The sequence below is a fragment of the Passer domesticus genome, chromosome 11 (genome assembly GCF_036417665.1).
Source record: "Passer domesticus isolate bPasDom1 chromosome 11, bPasDom1.hap1, whole genome shotgun sequence".
Classification (NCBI taxonomy): Eukaryota; Metazoa; Chordata; class Aves; order Passeriformes; family Passeridae; genus Passer; species Passer domesticus.
In genome coordinates, this window is record NC_087484.1 from 4,332,753 (window position 1) to 4,351,649 (window position 18,897).

The 18,897-nt window shown below is 46.3% G+C and overlaps 1 protein-coding gene across 3 annotated transcripts in view; it reads right to left on the reverse strand.

Annotated features, from left to right (window-relative positions):
* PLD1 (phospholipase D1) overlaps positions 1-18,897 on the reverse strand; it is a 74,361-nt gene that overhangs the window by 11,502 nt on the left and 43,962 nt on the right. For 2 of the 3 annotated variants that reach the window (XM_064385239.1, XM_064385238.1), the window contains exons 12-21: positions 17,500-17,581; positions 15,411-15,521; positions 13,967-14,173; positions 12,295-12,511; positions 11,262-11,375; positions 9,170-9,298; positions 8,758-8,876; positions 8,473-8,586; positions 2,782-2,892; positions 2,036-2,124 (exon numbers count right to left, since the gene is read on the reverse strand). In XM_064385239.1, coding sequence (XP_064241309.1) covers positions 2,036-2,124; positions 2,782-2,892; positions 8,473-8,586; positions 8,758-8,876; positions 9,170-9,298; positions 11,262-11,375; positions 12,295-12,511; positions 13,967-14,173; positions 15,411-15,521; positions 17,500-17,581 — 1,293 coding nt within the window. The remainder of the gene's footprint in view (positions 1-2,035; positions 2,125-2,781; positions 2,893-8,472; positions 8,587-8,757; positions 8,877-9,169; positions 9,299-11,261; positions 11,376-12,294; positions 12,512-13,966; positions 14,174-15,410; positions 15,522-17,499; positions 17,582-18,897) is intronic. The other variant, XM_064385240.1, reaches the window with a different exon arrangement.

Sequence of the window (18,897 nt, forward strand, 5' to 3'; positions counted from 1 at the left end):
ATATACCCTTGATACACCACAGCACCCAAAAATCAGTTCCAGAGTTCTCCAAACTAATCCATACCCTAATCCTGACCCCATTCAGAACAAAAGCTACTATTGTGGCACTGCTTGGGGCTTTTCTCAAAACTCCCTTTGGGTTTCCTCTGCTGACAAATGCCAGGTGCATCTGCTCTGACAGCACTCTCCAGGTGCCCCTGGGTGCTGGGAATTCCCTGTTCTGTGCCCTGGAGGAGGAGGACCAGGATGATGCTCCATGGAAGGATGCTGCCACTAGATGGCAAACACAGTTTAATCAGCACAAAACCATTCCAGCAGCACTCTGAGGATAAGCCAGTCTGCAGTTTTTGCTAGCAGCACTCCTTCCTCGGGCAAAGTATGCCTGTGAATTTAGGGGTGTGGGAATTGTGAAGCACTGGGTCCCATCTGAGCTGGGAGGGAGACAGTGAGACCTGTGTGTCTCATTTCAACCAGCACTTCCTTCCAGCTGTGCTGGGCTCTGCAGACTGGCTCTGGTTCAGCAGCAGAGCTCAGAAATTGTTAATGAGGCCTTACCCAGACACAAGAGACTGTGAAACCAAGTCTGTTTGAATCATGAGAAAGGTCTACCAACAAAAGCATTCCCCAAAAAGCAGCTTGTTTGTATAAGGACAGTGTTTACCAAACTGCTTAGAGAGCCACCCATAAAAAAAAAAAAGAGGAAACCAAGAAAAGAACATTATTAATAACATCAGTAGAAAATATTTAGTCTAGAAGAGTGAGAAGTATACAAGCTCACTACAGACCTTAATTTATAATTAAATGCTGTTCTCCTGGGGCAGTTTGGAAAATCAGCATTATGATACAAACCATTTAGGTCTGAATTTACTTTTAATCTTTGGTAATGCAGAATTTGAACCTTATATTCCATTAGGAATTGCCAACATTAACCCAGCACAATACTGGCATACAATTAGAGTAATGCAGAAGTGAGCATCATATCTGGAAATGGGTCACTAAGAATCTGTGTGACCCCCTTTTGTGATAGACTTTTAGTCTCTCCACAGTGCCCTGAACAAAGTCTGACCCAGGGCAGCTCCTGTGGCCTTGCAGACATTTCCTGCACTCTGGTGGCTGTCTCAGGTTGTGTACCTTTATCTAAGTGGGCATTTCCAAGCTCAAGTGCAAAAAAGAACAAAATTCCTGCAACCTTAGAGAGAGAACTTCTGGAAAAGCAGGGCACTGCAGAGTTCTGGACAACTACAATATGGAAAAAACAATCCATGCAAAAAACCATCTCCATGTGTGGTGAAAAAGCCCATGAGAGATGAAAGGGAAAAGTTTAGAAAGTTTCCTGCATTTCAGCCCAGCTGGAGCAGGGTACAGTTTTAAACTATGAAATGTATGTCTCAAAGAGACTCCAGGGGAGCAGCCCTAAGCAAGGCTGCCCAGGATCAAAGTGAAGACAAGCCACTACCTGTGGCATTAATGTTAGCACAGGGTCAGGTGTGCTGAAAGAGGGTCTAAAACCTGGATTCAATCCATCCAGGAACAAACAACGGTCCCCTTGCAAAGACTGGAGGTGGTGAACACCCTCCAGCATGTACCAGAAAAGTTGTTCAAACAATAGCAGAACCCTGCAGTCAAATCCTCAAAATGTGTTTGCTTCCCCAGTTTGAAGCCGCTCCTCTCTAGCTGATTTAAATAAACCACAAATCCCAGTTCATGCTTCCCACCCATGGAATTGCCTGACCACCCAGCTCAAGGCAAACTGGCAATGGAGCAAAGGTGTCACTGAACCAGAGCACAAAGGACTTGCCTTTAAACAAGCTCTGTAGTTAAAAATACATTTACATTGGGGCAAGTCCAGAAAATCACTTTCTGGATGCAAAGAAACCACTCAGGAGTCTCACTGCTGCAAATGCAGATGCTCAACCCTGTCAGTTCTGTGTTGGCACAGCTACTGTCCAGCTGTGGCCACTGAGGGGTTATTTTTCTGCACCACACCATGGAAGTGCACCTGAAGAGCTCCACTGCCTCAGTAAGAACAGGTTACCTGTGAGCTTTAAGAATCCTCTGAGCAATCGCATCACCAATCTTGTTCCAGACAACTTTGTCATCAGCACAGCTAATAAAAAACTGGTTCTGCAGGAAAAGCAAGAGAAACTACTGTCAGACACTGCCAGCAACCAAACCAAAGTATTTGCATGCTTTATTTCAGACCAAGAACAACTAAAGATAGCTGGGTTTGTGTGCCATTGGAGTGGAGCTTTTTGAAATTATGATTCAATGATATGTGTGTCTGTGCTTGCTTAGGCAATGAATTAGTCCTTATTAATCACACTCCTCAGAAAGGTCATGTAAAGAGCAACCTAACAAGAGCCTAAGGAAAAAATAAAAGAGGAAAAAAAGCATCTCCATTCAGCCAGCACTGAGTGTCACTCTGACACAAGAGATTGCTGCAGCTGAAGGCTCTGTGGATGAAGAGCTGCCCTGTGAGTGGGAGGTTTGGGCACGCACAAGGGACACTGCAAAGCCACAGAGGGGACAGGGAGGCTATTGCACAGGCCATGAAAGCTGCTGGCAATTTTGCAAAGAGCCTTATAAAGGAGAAGTCTACTTTTTTCCACCTTGTGGTCAGATGGCTGTCAGGGTACACAGCCTGAAGACCACTGAAGGTAAAGGATCTGTCTAAATGCCTAAAAACTGAGGGCCAAACCTCAAGAGGTAATTACCCTCCTGATAGCTGCAAGCCATGCCCAGAGCATCAGGACCCTCCTGCCCTCCCTCCCTGCCACTGACCTCTATGTAGATGTAGTGCTTGCTGTTCTCTATCACGCTGATGTAGGCTTTGTGGATGGACTCCTCGTGGTATTTGATGCCAGCAGACCAGTCAGCAGCAGAGCGGATCACCTGGAAAGCAGAGAGAGACACCTCCAGCTCTGTCCATGCAGGACAGCACCACGGCACCTGAACTACCCCAGGGCCAAGGCTCTTCCCTGGCACAGCCAGGCTTTTACTAAATTTACTAAATTTTACTAAATTAGTGAGTGCAACATTTCTAGTGCATTTGTCATTGTGAGAGAGGGCAGGCAGAAATGGTATTGAAACTTAGCAATGTTTTGATTAAAAACATAAGAGCCCTGCTGTCCCATTGCTGTACTAGTGCCCTCTCCCACCTGAGCAGCTCCAGATGCTTGCTCTTGCTTAAGGTCTTCTGATAAACTGCTTTTAAAACAACCTAAATTTCCAAGCTTTAGGATGCATATCCCCATCAGTGATCTCCTGCCCAGCACCTTAAAGTTGGTCTCCAGGTGGGGCAGGGTGTTTTTCCCCCAAGGAGGCTGTACAGAATCACACAGTCAGTCTGATAATGCAGGCCATGCCTTTGTCCTCAGCACTTCAGGTCATTTGTTTCTTCTGCCAAATTCTTACACAAGCCATCCCATTTGTGATGATACAACTTTTAAATTATTTTGTTCAGCTGCCCACATTTATTTCTTAGTTTTTACTGAGAATTCACTTTTAAAGTAGATTCCTGCAGGATCACCAGGACATGTCCTGCCCCTCCACCCTGCAGTTTTTGCACAAGAGAGCCCAACCAACATGAGAAACAACCTTTGCTTGTGCTCTGGGCCAGGCTGAGCAAACCCCACAGCAGTCAGCATCCCACCCCCTCCAGCCAGAGATGCTGTGGCACCTCCTGCTCCTGCACTTTGAGTCAAGAGGCAGCCACACTACACCCCAAGTGACGCTTTCCTAGATGGAAATGTAGTTTTTAATTAAGTGCTGGCAGAGTACGTGCTTGGGAGAAGAGTAACTCGTTATTAGCCTCTCTCTTTAAACATTGTCAAGACAAAAACATTGAAACAATACCCTTAAAATATCTCAATATAACCATTATACTGGAACTTGGGGCCAGTCCCACCCAGCACAAGACCCAGGGGCTGGGGATCTGTGAAATGTGTGTGTCAGTTCCAGAAAAATCCTGATCTCTTGGGAATTCACCAAACCAATCCTCTTGTCTCCAGAGGATCTCTGGAGGTGGCACTCAGGGCCATGGCTGTTAAACAGCAGATGGCTCCTGAGCTAATTCCTTCACCTGGACAGGAGCTTTCTCCCACAACTGTTTTTCCCAGTAAAAACCAGGCCCTGCAACTCTCCTATCTGGCTGCTCTCTTGGCCAACAGGAGGGTGCACTCTGCAGTCTCCCTAAATGACTGCTGGGGTCACAAATTTTGGAGTGAGGGAGCCAGCCTGAATACAAGGGCTGTCACAGCCTTTAGCAGTGCCAAACAGCTGCCCTTTGCCTGCACAAGCCCCTGCAAGGCCATGCTGATCATTCCCAAGGTTTTTAAATCACTCATTTGATTTACAAAGCCAAGGCTGAGAGTTCCCACTCATCCCAAGCTGGGCTGAAACAAGACTGAGCACCACAGCAGACTGAGATCTTGAACAAAATTCCACCACTGGCATTAATAAGCTGTTACTGGCATTAATAAGAAAAGAAAAAACAGTTTTTCAGGGTTGAAAGCAGGCTAATTATTCCATATGCAGCCTAGACTGGAGCTCACAGCACTTCCACTCTCACCAGCACAGCAATCTGGAACTGCACTTCAGAAAGTGGCAGATTGTAGCTTTCTAGTGCACAAAATCTGATTTTTTTTTTTTTTTGCTAGTTAAGACAACAGAACCATCACTCAGGACCATCCCTTTGCAGCACCATGACTTCCCAGTGCATCATCCACCTGCCCTTCCCTACACTCCTCCTCACCCCTCCACATAACTGGCACCCCAGCTCACTCCACACCCTGGGCTGCCCCTATTACAGTGCCACCATCCCTCTGCCTCACCCCAGCAAAATATGCCATGGCTAATTCCAAAAAAGCTGGCATAGCACCACCCAAAAAGCTCCCATCAGGTACAACCTCAAATCCCCCTGCAAAGGGAAGAACAGACATCAGAAAATGTTGGATGGAACAGCAGAATTAGTATAAGGTGTTTCATCTTGGACCTTCTCAAAATAAAGTTTTTAACAGCCACAGGGACAGGACAATGCCACCAAGGCAACATCCCATGGAGACAAAGCTGTGGCACTCACACATACCAACACCTGGAAGTCTGCTACACTTCCTTAAGTCCTTCCCTTATCACTGGTGCTCCATCTCACACTTCTGGACACTTTTCTTTCCTGTCAATGTATTTAATGGTACTCCTGTCAAGGTGGTTCAAACCCAACCTATTTCATGGGGACAAAAGGCCACATGCTGCCCAGCAGTGCCCCTCCCTTCCAGAGCTGTTCCAGCCTCTCCCTTCCCCTCCCTTGAGCCTCTCAATAGCTTGTCATCCCTTTAACTTCTCTAACTGATACAAGGGTAATAAATGTGATGTTTGCTGAGGGCTAGTGCACAAACCCTGAACAAAGCAGGGCTCTCACGCAGACTTCAAAGAGGTGAGGGCGTCAGCTGCTGCCAGAGCATTAAACTTTCATTGCATTTCCATCAGGAATGGGATGTTGCCTCACCACATCATATCTTTTGCAATGCTGGCTTTGGCAGATAACTGCAAACCCTGGAGTGGAAACTGGGAGATGGAATAGTGGAAAAAAAAATCTGGCAGTGCCTTTGGCAGATCTCTATTTGACTCTTGCAAGAATCAATTTTGTGCTCTTGCAAAAATCACGTTGCTTATTGCAAGCAAAGCCCTGAAGTTCAAATGAAAAAGGATGGGAGAGCATGCCAGACTCCTTTTCCTCCTTCCCAGCCTGTACCTCCATAGTGTTTCCCACACACACTGCATTCATCCTCCCTGCCCAGGGGAAAGCCCTTGTCAGTGCTCTATCCTCCCAGAAATGCTTTCCTACTCCTCTCCTCACAGAGGAGAGCAAAACCAGATGGTACAATGAGGCTGGAATATGTTGCTGACAGGTCAATGGTTTGGGCTTGCAGCAACGTTGCAATCCCCAAGGATCCTTTGTGTTTTCCCTTCCTCTGATCTGCCCACAGTTGAAGACAGATTTGCAAACAAGGTCAGAAACAAGAAACTAACAGCCAGGCTTTCCTCAATCACCTCACAGCCAAGGACAGTCCTGGGATGCTGGATTTTACCTTGGGGCAGTAACTTCTGCCTATAAAATCCCTGCACAGCACTCAAATGGAGATAACAGGGACTGGCTGCTGACCAGCCATAGGATTCAATACTGAGAATAACAGGAATATTGCTGTAGTTTTTCTGGATAAAAAGTTGTGACAAGATTTTAGGATATCTGCTTATTTCTGTGCAGAACTGTACCACTGAGAGGAGATGCAAGCACCTGAGCCCTCTGCTCCAAAATGAATAAACTGGACAGGCAAGAGGTTGATATTTCTGTCCCTGCAGAAAAGGAGGAGTCACACAGGGATGCCCTGATGCACCCCATGGAGGCTCCAGAAAAAGGTAACCAGGAGGGAGAGTTCAGATTCAGGCTGCAGGTGTCCTCCCCTGTCCCACTTGTACAGCAGCCAAATCTGAAACCTCCATCAGGAGGAGAGACTGAGTCACTTTTGGATTCACAGTGGGACTTCAGGGATGCTCAGGGCACTGGTGTAACCTGGGGACCAAGGGAAACCAAGCCACTGTGGGTATTAGGGAGGAGACAGTCAAAATTTTACTATGTGCCTACAAATCCCTGCCTTGGAGCTTGAGGAAGTCACCCAGAAATCATAACCCAGCTGAAGCAGCCTGGGGAGCTGCACCCAGACAGGGTGCCCCAGCCCAGGCAGAGGAGCCCCCCTCACTGCTTCCACCAGGCTTGGCACTACAAATGTTCTTCCCCACCAGTTTTCCCTCACACTGGGAAGGTTGATACATTTCAGGACAATCCATTTGCAGCCTAATATCTTATAGGTTTGTTTATCTGTCTACATGCAGGGCTGTTTTGACAGATGCATAAATAAGAAATGAGCAAGGTAGCTTCGAATGAATAATTTACAAGACAAACCTGCTCTCTTTTTGCTGTTTATGGCATCATTGAGAGCAGCCCCTCATTTCCTGGATGTATCAGTTATTTGCAATGCCTCAGCAATGTGGTGGCCAGGCTGGTTTTCCAAGTGCTCACCCATCACTCAGCACCGGAGTCTGCGGATTCCGCAGTCATCGCTTGAGTCCATCCTCCTCTCCCATGGCCTCATGTCCTGAGCCAGCAGCTCTGCAGCTGGACTGAAGAGAAGCTGCATCTATGTTTTTCTCAGTTTAATTTCTCCTTTGGGAACTGCTTCCAGTTCTGTAATCAGTAGAGCTTAACTTTTTGCTACAGCAAACCCCGTGATTCAGAAGTTGTGGCTTATCTTGCGGTTAAAGGGTGCTCAGGGGACACAAGCCCCATCAATTCCATGAGAACAAGATTTCCCAAAAAGCTGGTGTCAGACACAGACAGGGAGGCATTTACAGCCACAGGGAACAGGATGATGCCTGAAGGGGACTACTTCCCAGCAAGCTGGGAGCCTTGCTTTGGAGGCTGATGGAAAACACCCCAGAACCCCGACACAAGATCCCTGTGCTGCCCATCCCTCACACCACACAGAGAGGAGCAGACAATGCCCTGGCAACCCACAAACCAGAAAAAAGCATCTTATTTCACTAAGCTTCCCCAAGCAGTGCTGTTGTCTGGGCAGACCACTCCTTACAAAAAGCAAAGTCATGCATTTTTCCTGGTTTTGGTCTAACTGCTCTTACTTCATACATCTTTCATCCACAGAGACACACAATGGTTTTGCTGCTTCAGCATAACTATTTTGACTTTGTACTCTTCAACAAGTTCCTATTTCTGCTGGGTAACAGCAATACTCAAGTATTCAAGTATGTGCACTTGACAGAGCAAACTGGGCTTTTGAACAGAGGTATCTTGGCAATTCTGACTGTGAGACTGATTGTCACAAATCAGACTGTGGGCTGACTGTGTGGAACTGCAGAGGATCCACAGGGGTGCAGGGCTGCATAATAAAGTGCAGATGAAGATCAAGGCAGAAAGCAACAGCCCCAAGACTCCACTTAATGCTGGGCTCTCACTGACCACCACCCGTCTGAGCGAGGCGTCAGGGCCTGGCAGTCTGCTCTAAGATCTGAGATAAATACTCAGTGGGTAACCTCAGCCCATCAGGCCTTCTTGAATCATCAAGTCCAAATGTTAGGTGTTAGATGAAGAGCAGCAGAAAACAAACCATTAAACCACATGGCTGTGCAAAGTCACAGTGTTCCCACCACTTGAGTACTGCAGGCACTTTAGTCCCCTTACCTCAAAGGTGGACATAGAAATGTATGCCTCTCTGCTAAAAGTGTTGCATTATTCTACTGCATTTGAGGATCTGATCACCTAATCTGTGAGTTGAATTAGGTAAGAGTTTTGCATCTTATCATTCAAGTTCTGCAGAGGGTCTGTCAGGCATTCAAACCTCCTGCAAGGATGCAAAACAAGCCCTCTGAGGAGTATGTGAGCAAGAGACCATTAACACTCACCTGGACTGTGGCAGGAACAGCCTCAGGCACCTGATACTTCAACTCATGAGCAGTTTGCTGAGATTTTGGCAACAGGAATGGGTAGGACAGGGACCGGTATTTGGGTTTCATAATCTGCACAGGGAGGAAAAACAGATAAAGAAAAAATGCTTGCAACAGATAAAGAAAAAATGCTTGCAACATATCAAACAGCAAAGGGAAATAAAACAGATGCCTGCAGAGGGCAGGGGGATGAGGCAAGGCTGTGCTTATCTCCGTGCCCCCAGCAGTGAGACCCACACCCACCTTGGTGAAGTTCCAGCGCTGGATGAAGTGGCGGGCGATGTCGCGCGCGGCTCGGCCGTGCACCACGGAGGAGATGTCGTGCCAGGGCATCCTGGGCGTGGTGTATCTGTCAATGAAGTCTGTGGGACAGGGGAGCATGGCTGAACTTCCTCAGACAGAGGACATGAGTGTGGAAAAGCACAGCATCCCCTCCTCAGACTGAGGTTTCTGGCACCAAGCACCCCCAAGGCAGATCACTTGGACTGCAACAGCATCATTGGCCCTAAAACCCCTCAAAGGGAGTTTTGCTGCTTTTTCCTAGCAACCAAACCAAACCAAGCCTTGTTACTTCTGGCTTGGAGGCAGGAAAAATAAGATCTGAGACCAAAAAGGTACAGAAGAAAGTCTGGGGAATGCAAAGACTCCCACTCACCAGCAAAAGGCTTGTCGAGTTGAACCCAGTCTTTAAAAACAAAGTTGCAATAGTCTTTTCCGTGCCAGAACCTGGTTTCCCCAAGCAGCTCTCCAACACCTGTCTTCAGGCTACGGATGGATCCTTTATCTGTCCAGGCAAACAAAACAAAAACATGCTCCAAAGTCATGGCCATCCATTGCACACAGAGAGAGAGAGACTCACAGCCATGGAACAGCACTGCTGGGACCTGCCTGTCCCAAGCAGCTGAAGCTGCTTTCTCCCTAGTCCTCCTGTTACTTCCAGGGATATATGTCAATATTTGTTCTTCCCTATTTTAGTAATTCTTTACAATCAGAAGGGGTTATAAATAGGAGTCTGTTATGGAAACAAAAAGCAGATGCTGAATTTTATCTTGGACTACATCACCCTATAACCATTTGCCTTTTCCCAGTTCAATAACACCTAAATACTCCCACATGGCAGACCACGTATATCATCTACTTCATATATTTTATATTAATAGTGAACTAATTCCATCTTCTCTTTATTATTTTGCCTCTCTAGCAGGGTGTATAAATACTAATAGAAGTAGTATTTATTATCTAGAATGAGATGTTCATGTTCCCTCATGAAGTATTGCGGGTTTTCTTAGTATCATTTTGTTTTCTCCAAACAGCAGTGTCATTTTGGATACAATTTTATGTGTTGAACAAATGGATCCTGAACTCCAAATTTGTTTTTATTAAAAATGGTCTGACATACCACATGCAGGGATATTGCCTCCTGACAGGACCCCTTTTCCAGAGCACATATTCTGGTGCAGTGAACACTTTTTCCAGGCTCTTAAAAAATCCAAAAATGTTGGCCTAGACCATAAACAGTTACCTGGTGTTACTTCCTGACCGTGAGAGCAGCCTTCATCTGTGACACCAAATATTAATGCAGTAATTATACAGCAATGCCACGAGCAGAATCCTCCTCCTAACCCAACCACGCCACCAGGTAACCACAAAACCCCTCAGCACACAGAAAAACCAACTTTCAACAGCCAACAAAGCACACACTGGCAGCAGCACAAGACCAGGGACACAGAGCAAGCCCTGCCAGCGCCGCCGTGACCCCGCCGAGCCGAGCTGAGCCAAGCCATGCCAGAAATGCCATGCACCACAGCTGCCTTGGGAAGCTCCAGCCTCTAGTGAGAGTCCAGGTGGAGCTGGGGAATCACTGACTCCACAAGCCTGGGTGGGAATGGAAATGTGTGGGATGCAGGCCAACACACGCTCTGATGACTGCACAGTGACTCACGAGTGAGCATGAATGGCCACGGGGGAGACTGCACACTGTCTCCACAAAGACATGGAAATGCTTTTGTTGCCTGCCACTACTTTGTAACCAATACTCTTTAATTGGCAATTAATGCCTTAGAGGAAGATGTTTGCAAGAGGATGATGCTGAAGAACTGCTCCTCACTCCGTTCCTGAACCCAAAGGCATCTTGGAAAGGTACCACACTGGGATAGGCCCTTGGATACCAGTCCAGAGATGGGAACAGCTCAGTGCTCACAACCCCCCAACTCCTGTCTCAACTGAGTGTGCTTTCCTTGGTTTTAATTAGGAGCAAAAGAGAGGACCCAAATCTTTGTCCAAACATAGCACTGGCAGCAGCCACTCCGCTGCTTCCTCTCTCTGTTTGCATGTCTTCCTGCATCAGGCTTACTTTAAAAATATCCAATACAGAACTTCCCAGTTCCAGTAACAGCTCTTTCCTTTACAGGATGAAAGCTGCTGAAATTATCACATACCAGAATCAGAACTATTTCTGCAAATGTTCCCTGCTGTCTTTATTGCAAATTTTTTGTTTGCTCATTTATTTGATTTTGGTCTGTTGTTGTTGTTTTGGGGTTTTTAATTCTTATTTATTTATGCGGCAGTATTTGTAGTTTCTAGAGAAGGCTCTTTTGCCAGGATGCCCACAGAGGAGGAATAAGGATGCTGGGAGAACAACAAGCAGCGAAGGCTGATCCTGGCACCCAACCTCACTCTTGTTATAATGCAAAAACATCAGCAGCTAAAGCCTGAAGGGGTCCACAGCTCTGCCTTCCTCCACTTACCCTCCCGAGGCTCAGCGAGCCCCTGTTTGGATTCACTGTGGTGATGGAACATTTTCAGATGGGGCCTTAAACTCTGGATTATATTCGGCTGGCTCCTAGTGGGGGTAGAGTAACCTGCAGAAAGTCAAGATGCTCTATTCATGGCAAAAACACACATCCACCTCTGCCACCCTGGTGCCTGCTCCTGCCTGAAGACACCTGGCAGACAGGAACTCAAACCAGACGTCAGTTGGCTGAAACTGCAAGTGGCTGCCAGGCAAGGGACCTAATTCAGGACCCAGCTGGTTTGAACCCAAACAGATGTGACTGAGTACCAAGCCATGGCTGTGTCCTGAGCTGACTGCAACCAAGACCCCCATAAGGAGCCAGAGGCAAGAGAAAGATCAGCAGGGAGGGATGGAAATTCCAGTAAGTTCCCCCATCTTCAGAAGCTGAGGACTTTCAGGAAGGATTTAATTCTGGAACAATTGCCAAGCTGATCCTTGCAATTTTAGCACTGAAGTTATCTTTAATGCTGGGAATTAAAAGCTGCATTTAAACATTCAACTGCTGAACAGACTTTCCTTTCTAGTAAGTGGGTAAATTTGGAATATCTCTATTTAAGTGAACTTATTTAAAACCTAGCTTTTAACAGTAGTCTATGAGAGGGGATAATCCCATTCAGAAATTATTAGCTTGTTATAATAAATCCAAGTTGAAAAATGAAAGATTCAATTCTCTCTTGCAGGAACAAACACTTTCCAACAACACAAACATTAAGAATCACATACACTGTATCACATCATCTGAGGGCTCATGAAAATTGCTAATTAGCTAAATAAAAAATCCACATAAAACCTTTCTTCTCTATTTTGCAGTGACACAAATTTACTTGTTGACTACACACAGCTATTATTCTGATAGTTAGGTAACTTGTCAGCTTTCCCTCCATACAAAGAACACATTGCCCTAGAAATCATGTGAACGTGCACATACACCCACCCACCACCTCCACACATCCTTTATACACATTTTTTAGCTGAACACCACTCACTTGACTCACTGTCGATGCTGCTGACGCTGTCAGCGTGGTGTATGCCGTGCTTGTGCAGGTGCTTGTAAATGCTGAACCTTGAAAACTTCTTGGGTTTTCCTACTCCTTTCATCTTTGATGTGTCTGTGGCATCATCAGCATTTCTCTCAAACAAGTGGCTCTCTGGGGCCAGACCTTGAGGCTGCAGTGGGACACGTTCAGTCGACTCTGTTGCAGCCTGAAAAGACACAAGACATGGCTGCAGGTAAGAAAAGGTTCCCCTTTAACTACAGATTCTCGTGCAGATCAGTGCTCAGAAACAACCACGAGCCAAATTTTGCTCTGTGACAGACACTCTTCAGTGGGAACTAGGCATGCTTTCTGGGGAGAGTCTGTACTGAGGAGGCACACACCAGGAAAGCCTAGTAATATTAGCAGTAATATTTGGATCCATAAATTTACTCTGGATTATTACTACCCTTGAAATTCTTATCAACCTAGACCACTCAAATTTTTAGAAACATGTGGTTGCATAGAGCCCCAGGTTAGCAGAAAGCTCAGCAAACAAGGCAGCTGCTGAGGGTACAAACAAAAAACATTTCAGAGCACTCTTCAAGTGCTTACTCTGCATTTCTAAGTTTTTTAAGAAAAGAGAGGTTGCCCAGAGAAGTTGTGGATTGCCCATCCTGGAAGTGTTCAAGGCCAAGCTGGACAGGACATGGGACAACCTGGTCTAGTGGAAGGTGTCCCTGCCCACGATGGAGGTAGGAACAACATGATCTTTAAGGTCCCTTCCAATCCAAACCATTCTAAGATTCTATGATTTTAAGAACACAGACTTCAAATTTTGACTGCTGTTCCAAGCTCCAGTGGGAACCCAGCTCTCTTATTTCTGTGCCCTAGCAAGGGCTTGTCAGCACCTAGACCTAAAGAGTAATTTCATTCCTAGATCCTTCCTCTCATCACTTACTTGTCATTAAAGCTCCAAAATCCAAACCAATGCTCAGAAGAGGACACAGCCCATTCCCCTCTCCCTAGACCTGCCATGGCTGACTGTGGTCACCAGCTGAACCCAACCCATTTATGTGCAGGCCTGGGAACTTACTGGGGAGAAGGCAACCACAATACCCTGGAGAGATGCACCATTGGCTCCAGGCATTCCCCATAGGATAGGGTGAGGAAAGAGGCTTCTCCCATGGTGTTCTGCAGCACTATATTAATTTGTCCCAGTTCTGTCTTCCCCATTGTCCCTTTGGCTTTCCCTACCCCTTTTACCCTTGTATGTTAACGTTTAGCAAATTCTCCCTTCCCTGTTTCCCCATTGACTTGTGTAACCCCACCCATCCACCCTGGCATTCCCTATTGGTCCCTTCCCTGTGTACTGCCCCTGAGCCCTCAGACCATTGGATCCCTGATGCTCTTCTCCAGCCCCTCTTTTCCTGGACCCGCCTTTGTCTTTGCCTATTAATACCCTGGACCCTCCTTTGCCCATTTATACCCTGGACCCTCCTTTGACTTTGTCCCCCAGACTCATTCAGCGCTGCCCTAATTAAAGCACGTTGGAACTCCACGCCTGGACCCTCCGGTGTCTTCACTGCCGAGCTGCTGCATGTGTGTGTGTGTGTGTGCTGGTGCTCCTGTGGCTCCCACCCCCCGGGGAAGGCTGCATGCACCACCTCCAGCCCACACTCACAGCCAGGTTGGCGGTGGACACCGACTTGACGGCGGCGGCGCGCTTGACGCTGCCCACGTCGGTCAGGCGGTGCTCGTCGTCGTCCCAGCGCCCGTAGGCCAGGTCGATGCCACCCACGAATGCCACGGACTGGTCCACGATCACCAGCTTCTCGTGGTGGGCCCACAGGTACACGGAGGAGGACACGTGGTCTGGGTGCCTCATCACCTGGGAGGAAATCAGCATCAGAGCTCAGCATCGTTGTCAAATTTAAATCCTTCCAGGCAGAGAGCTGGTCAGACTTTTTGGGCGGTTTGGGACGATGGGGAAATGCTGGAGTTGTTACTGGATGCATCCACTGCTTAATTACTGAAGCTACTCAATTTCCCCATAGCTGGTGTCAGCCATATGGCAGGCAGGTGTTTCCCCAGGATGCAGGAATCCCAAGCAGTAATGATTACTGATGCTGGGATAGATCACCCTTACAACAGCTTCATAAGAGGACCACAGTCAAAGAAACTGCTTCAGCTGAGCTGTAATAGCTGAGCTTTCAAACACAGAGCCTGCTCTGAAAGAAAACAACATATTGGTGATCTGAGTCACTTCTTTGGTTGTTGCCACCACACAAATGAAATGAGAAGTCGGGTGTTTTTTTTCTCCCCACTAAAAATCAAATTGTTTGGCATTTGTTTAGGAATTATTTTTTTTTTTTACAATTGTCTATGGAACCCTAATTTCCCTATCTAAGCTCAGAGTTTTATTTATGATGTTAGAGCCACTAGACCAGTCTCCTGGAGAAAAAGCTACCAAGTTTCACCTGGCTGCTCCCAAAACCTGTGACACCGCTCATGTGTATCATCCAGTTTTGCTACAATGATGAACAGATGCTTCCCTTTGCTGTGACAACTGATCAAGTGAAAATAAATCAATTATGCTAGCATAACAAGTATCTTACTGCTCATTAAGGTGTATGTATCTCTAAAGACTGGATCTAACCTCATCTACTGGTTTGTCTGCCACAACTGATTTTCTGCTTGGTGCCAGAAGAGCAGTGTAACAGCACAGGACAGGGCAGTGCTGTTCTTCTGTGGTGGGAACATTAACATCCAGTGTTGACTCTCATCATTCACATTTGAGCAGAAATGCTGAAATAAGACAACACTCTCAATCTGTAATTTTCCATTTAATGTAACCCCATTAACTTGTGACATGAAATACACTTCTTGTGAATTAAAGCAAATAGTTGCTTTGGCAAATCTAAACTAAGCAATTTTATGTTCCATTAGAACCTAAAGAAAAGAAGTTGCCAGATGTGGCCTCAGCATGTGGGTGTACCTTGTCAGACACGCTGCAATGGTGGGAAACACTCCTGAACCTGCAGTTCCCACCTAAACACACCAGGGTCAGCACCAGCCATCAAGAACAACTGAATGCAAACACCCTCCCCACAGCCCTGTGCAATTACCTTGATGTTTGGATGCAGGTGCATCAGCGTCCGCTTGCTGTATTCACTGTTGATCCCCAGGGCAAGCTCCACCTCTTTGTACAGCATAACAAAAATTCTCACTCCTTGTTGCTGTCAGAAATAAAAAAGAACACATGGAATACAGGCACATCAACAGACAGTGTCTGTTTCCAAAGGGAAGAAAAGCTAAGAGGCAATAAATGTGTTGTGTCTGCTGATGGAAATGCTGACTGAGGTTACTTGTTCTTGGTTATGCTCTTCCAGATCCTCCATGGGGACCCCACAGCCTGGTAGGACCTGCCTGCTTGGCAAAGCTCTCCAGCTTTCTGAGAAGGGCTCAGTACCTGGGTTTGTGTGGGTTTTGTTGTTTTGTCTGAGCTATGCCAAGACCCATCCGTAAGTCATTCCTACAGCAGCTCCTTTTGCACACCCTTTGAGGTAGATTTTACAAGCATGATTCACTCCAGTCATGTTCATCCTCTAAAGTTCAGTGTTCTGCTGTTTCATGTTGCCCTGAGGGTTGCCCACAGTTAAATGTCCCTGCAGGATGACATGACCAGTGAGGTTACACAGACAATCCCCCTCCTGAAGGGGTTATCACCAACTTAACACCAGTAAAGAGGTTCTTTCTGCTGGTAGAGCTAAACAAACTCCTGGGATACAGTGAGCAATGCTAAAAACATGGTGATTTTTGTGACCAGCATTGTATCCATGGCAGGATTTCTGAAAACTTTGTTAAAGCACTTTCAAATGTGCCAAGTGCCTCCCAAACCTTGGCAAATACTGGTCACATACTGGGACACCTCCACTTCCCATAAATTAGCATGGATTAAAAGCATGCACTAGAGTTTGCCAGCTTAAACTTGGAAACTAAACTTTCCACAGCTTTTTGAATTTCTATTCCCATAAAGCTGCTACTAAGAGCTAAGGCAATCTCCAAATTGTGGATGATATTGTGCTCTCCACTGCACCTAGGGGAGTCCAAGGCAATGCTGCACACACAGCAAGGACAGCCTCAGTCCTACACCATGACACCAGCTTGCTGATGCCCTGTTGAGTCAAAGGAACACCACAAGCGACAGAGCAAGCATTTCCAGAGACTGACCTCACTCACTTTACCACAATGTTTTTATGGTCATAAGAAAATCCATGTCAAAGTGACAAAAAGAGCCAAATTGCTTCTTTGAGTGAGTGATGCCTTGTGGCCAGTTCATTTTTGCCAAAAAATAAGAGTAATTCCAAATCAACAACAGTCACACACAAAGCTCTCATTTTTTTTATCTAGGTACGTGGAGGGGTGAGGACTGTGATGACAACTGGCTTGAAAGGGGAAAAAGTCAAAGATATTTCAGCATGTCAGAATCACAGAATGGTTTGGGCTGGAAGGGAACTTCCAAGATCATCTTGTTCCACCCCCAGCCATGAGCAGGGACACTTTCCACCAGGTTGCTCAGAGTACCATTCAACCTAGCCTTGAACAATTCCAGGGATGGGGCAGCCACAATTTCCCAGGCAACCTGTGCCAGGGCCTCACCACCCTCACAGGGAAGAATTTCTTCCTAATAGCTAATCTAAACCTGCCCTCTTTTAGTTTAAATCTCTGTCCATGGAATGCAAAGAATTCTGCCCTTCTACTACAGCAAGAATTCAAGAGGTTTCCCTTGGAATGGGAACAAACCTTGTGACTCACTGGTGATACCGGCAAGCTCTTTTTAGCACCGGTGTTATCGGTGTTATCACAGGGTGTGTGAACAGCTGGAGCACAGCCCACTGATAAACACACCACAAAGTGCTCCCTGTACCTCTAAATTGCATAAATCACATGGAGAGCAGAGAGAGTAGCAGATCTTTGACCCTACCAGGAACTGGGAACCAAACCTGGGGCAATCAGAGAGGATCTAACCTTCTGCCTCTGAGCTCTTCCAAATCCAAACGAGGGGAACAAATCAAAACACCTGGTTTTCCAAGGCCATTGATGTGAGGCTTTAACTCTCCTATCTATCAAAATGAATGGTGGATGTGCTCCAGCCCCAGTATGACCCCTGGCTGGGTGGGTGCAGGTTGAAGGGTGCAGCTGGAGCTCACTTACTGCTTTCCTCTTGAGGATGCAGTCCAGCCGCCAGCGATTCCCTTCCACCACCGGTCGCTTCATGAAGATTTCTGGGCTCAGCCTAAGAAAATAAAGGTGTATAAAAACCACAGCAGATGTAGCCTGCAAACAAAGCACTGGCATAAATAACCAACGTGGGAAGCAAAGGAATTGAAGTTTAAATAAAGTGGATGTGAAAGCTCATGTCCCAGAGTGATGCATTCTCCAATATCCTGCTCTTTGTTCTTTAATAACTGAGCATTACAGAGGGCAGGGGACATGCCCAGCACATTCATCTTCATATTCAATAACCCACGAGACCAGGCTGAACAGTGATGTATAAATAGGGAAATTTGGACTCTATCTGTGAAAGAAAGATGCAACAAAAGAAAACCCTGAGGATTTTCTGAAAGAAATATGCAGACACAAAAAATAAATAAGAGTGGGATTTCAGTTCTCCTGGCACCTGAGCTATCTCAACAGAACAGATTTGTGCTGAATTTTCATTGGTGCCTAAAGAAAAAGCAATAGAATCTCTCAACAGGACACATTATTGCTTTAAGGATTACAAGAAATAGTTAAGCAATCTCAGCTAACTCCTGCACAGCAAGGTGACAGAATTTCATTCCTTTACTTTTGTACCAAGCATAGCAACTTGGGCTTGGATAAAGCATATTACTACATCCTATTTTTATCTTATACATCAAGTTTATGTAAGTTTTGGAATTCCATGATACTTTAACAATCATCTGAATAAAATACTAAGTAAGAGACAATGAGTCTGAAAGGAGATGTTCTTGAACTGCCACCTGATGTTGCATAGGTGGAATCCATGAGCATTAGGCTTAACTGTGGTCATGGCAGAAAACAGATTTACCCCACCAAATTCTAACATGGTATGTAGTTTTCTCATTATTTCCTCCTAGAAACTAATTCTCCCAGTTCCCAGAGGCAGCAGATAAGCAGTCAGAGGTTAATTTCACAGGCAAGGAAAGGAGCAGAGAGATGTGCCTAAGGTGAACAGGAAATCTGAGTCATATCTTGGAAGCCTCCCATGCCCATGGTCCAGGCTGACTCAGGCAGATGAACCTCCAGAAAGGCAAGGCATGGGCAGCCACAACCTGCACCCAGCCAGGAGACTGCCCAGTCTGTGAGAGCAGACTTTTCCTGACACAAACAGGAACCAGAGCACTGCAGAAACACACAAACTAGGTAACAAGTGGGTAAAGCCACGTCCTTTGACAGACACACAGCTCAGAAAAGGTGACAAAGCTCCCCTCCTCCCTTATCTGGCCCATTTAAGAGCATACCAAAAGGACACACCACGAGATGCTCTCACACTTGGCATGAGGCTTCCCAAGGCAGTGAGGAGGAGCTAAAAGGGGATCCCATAGCACT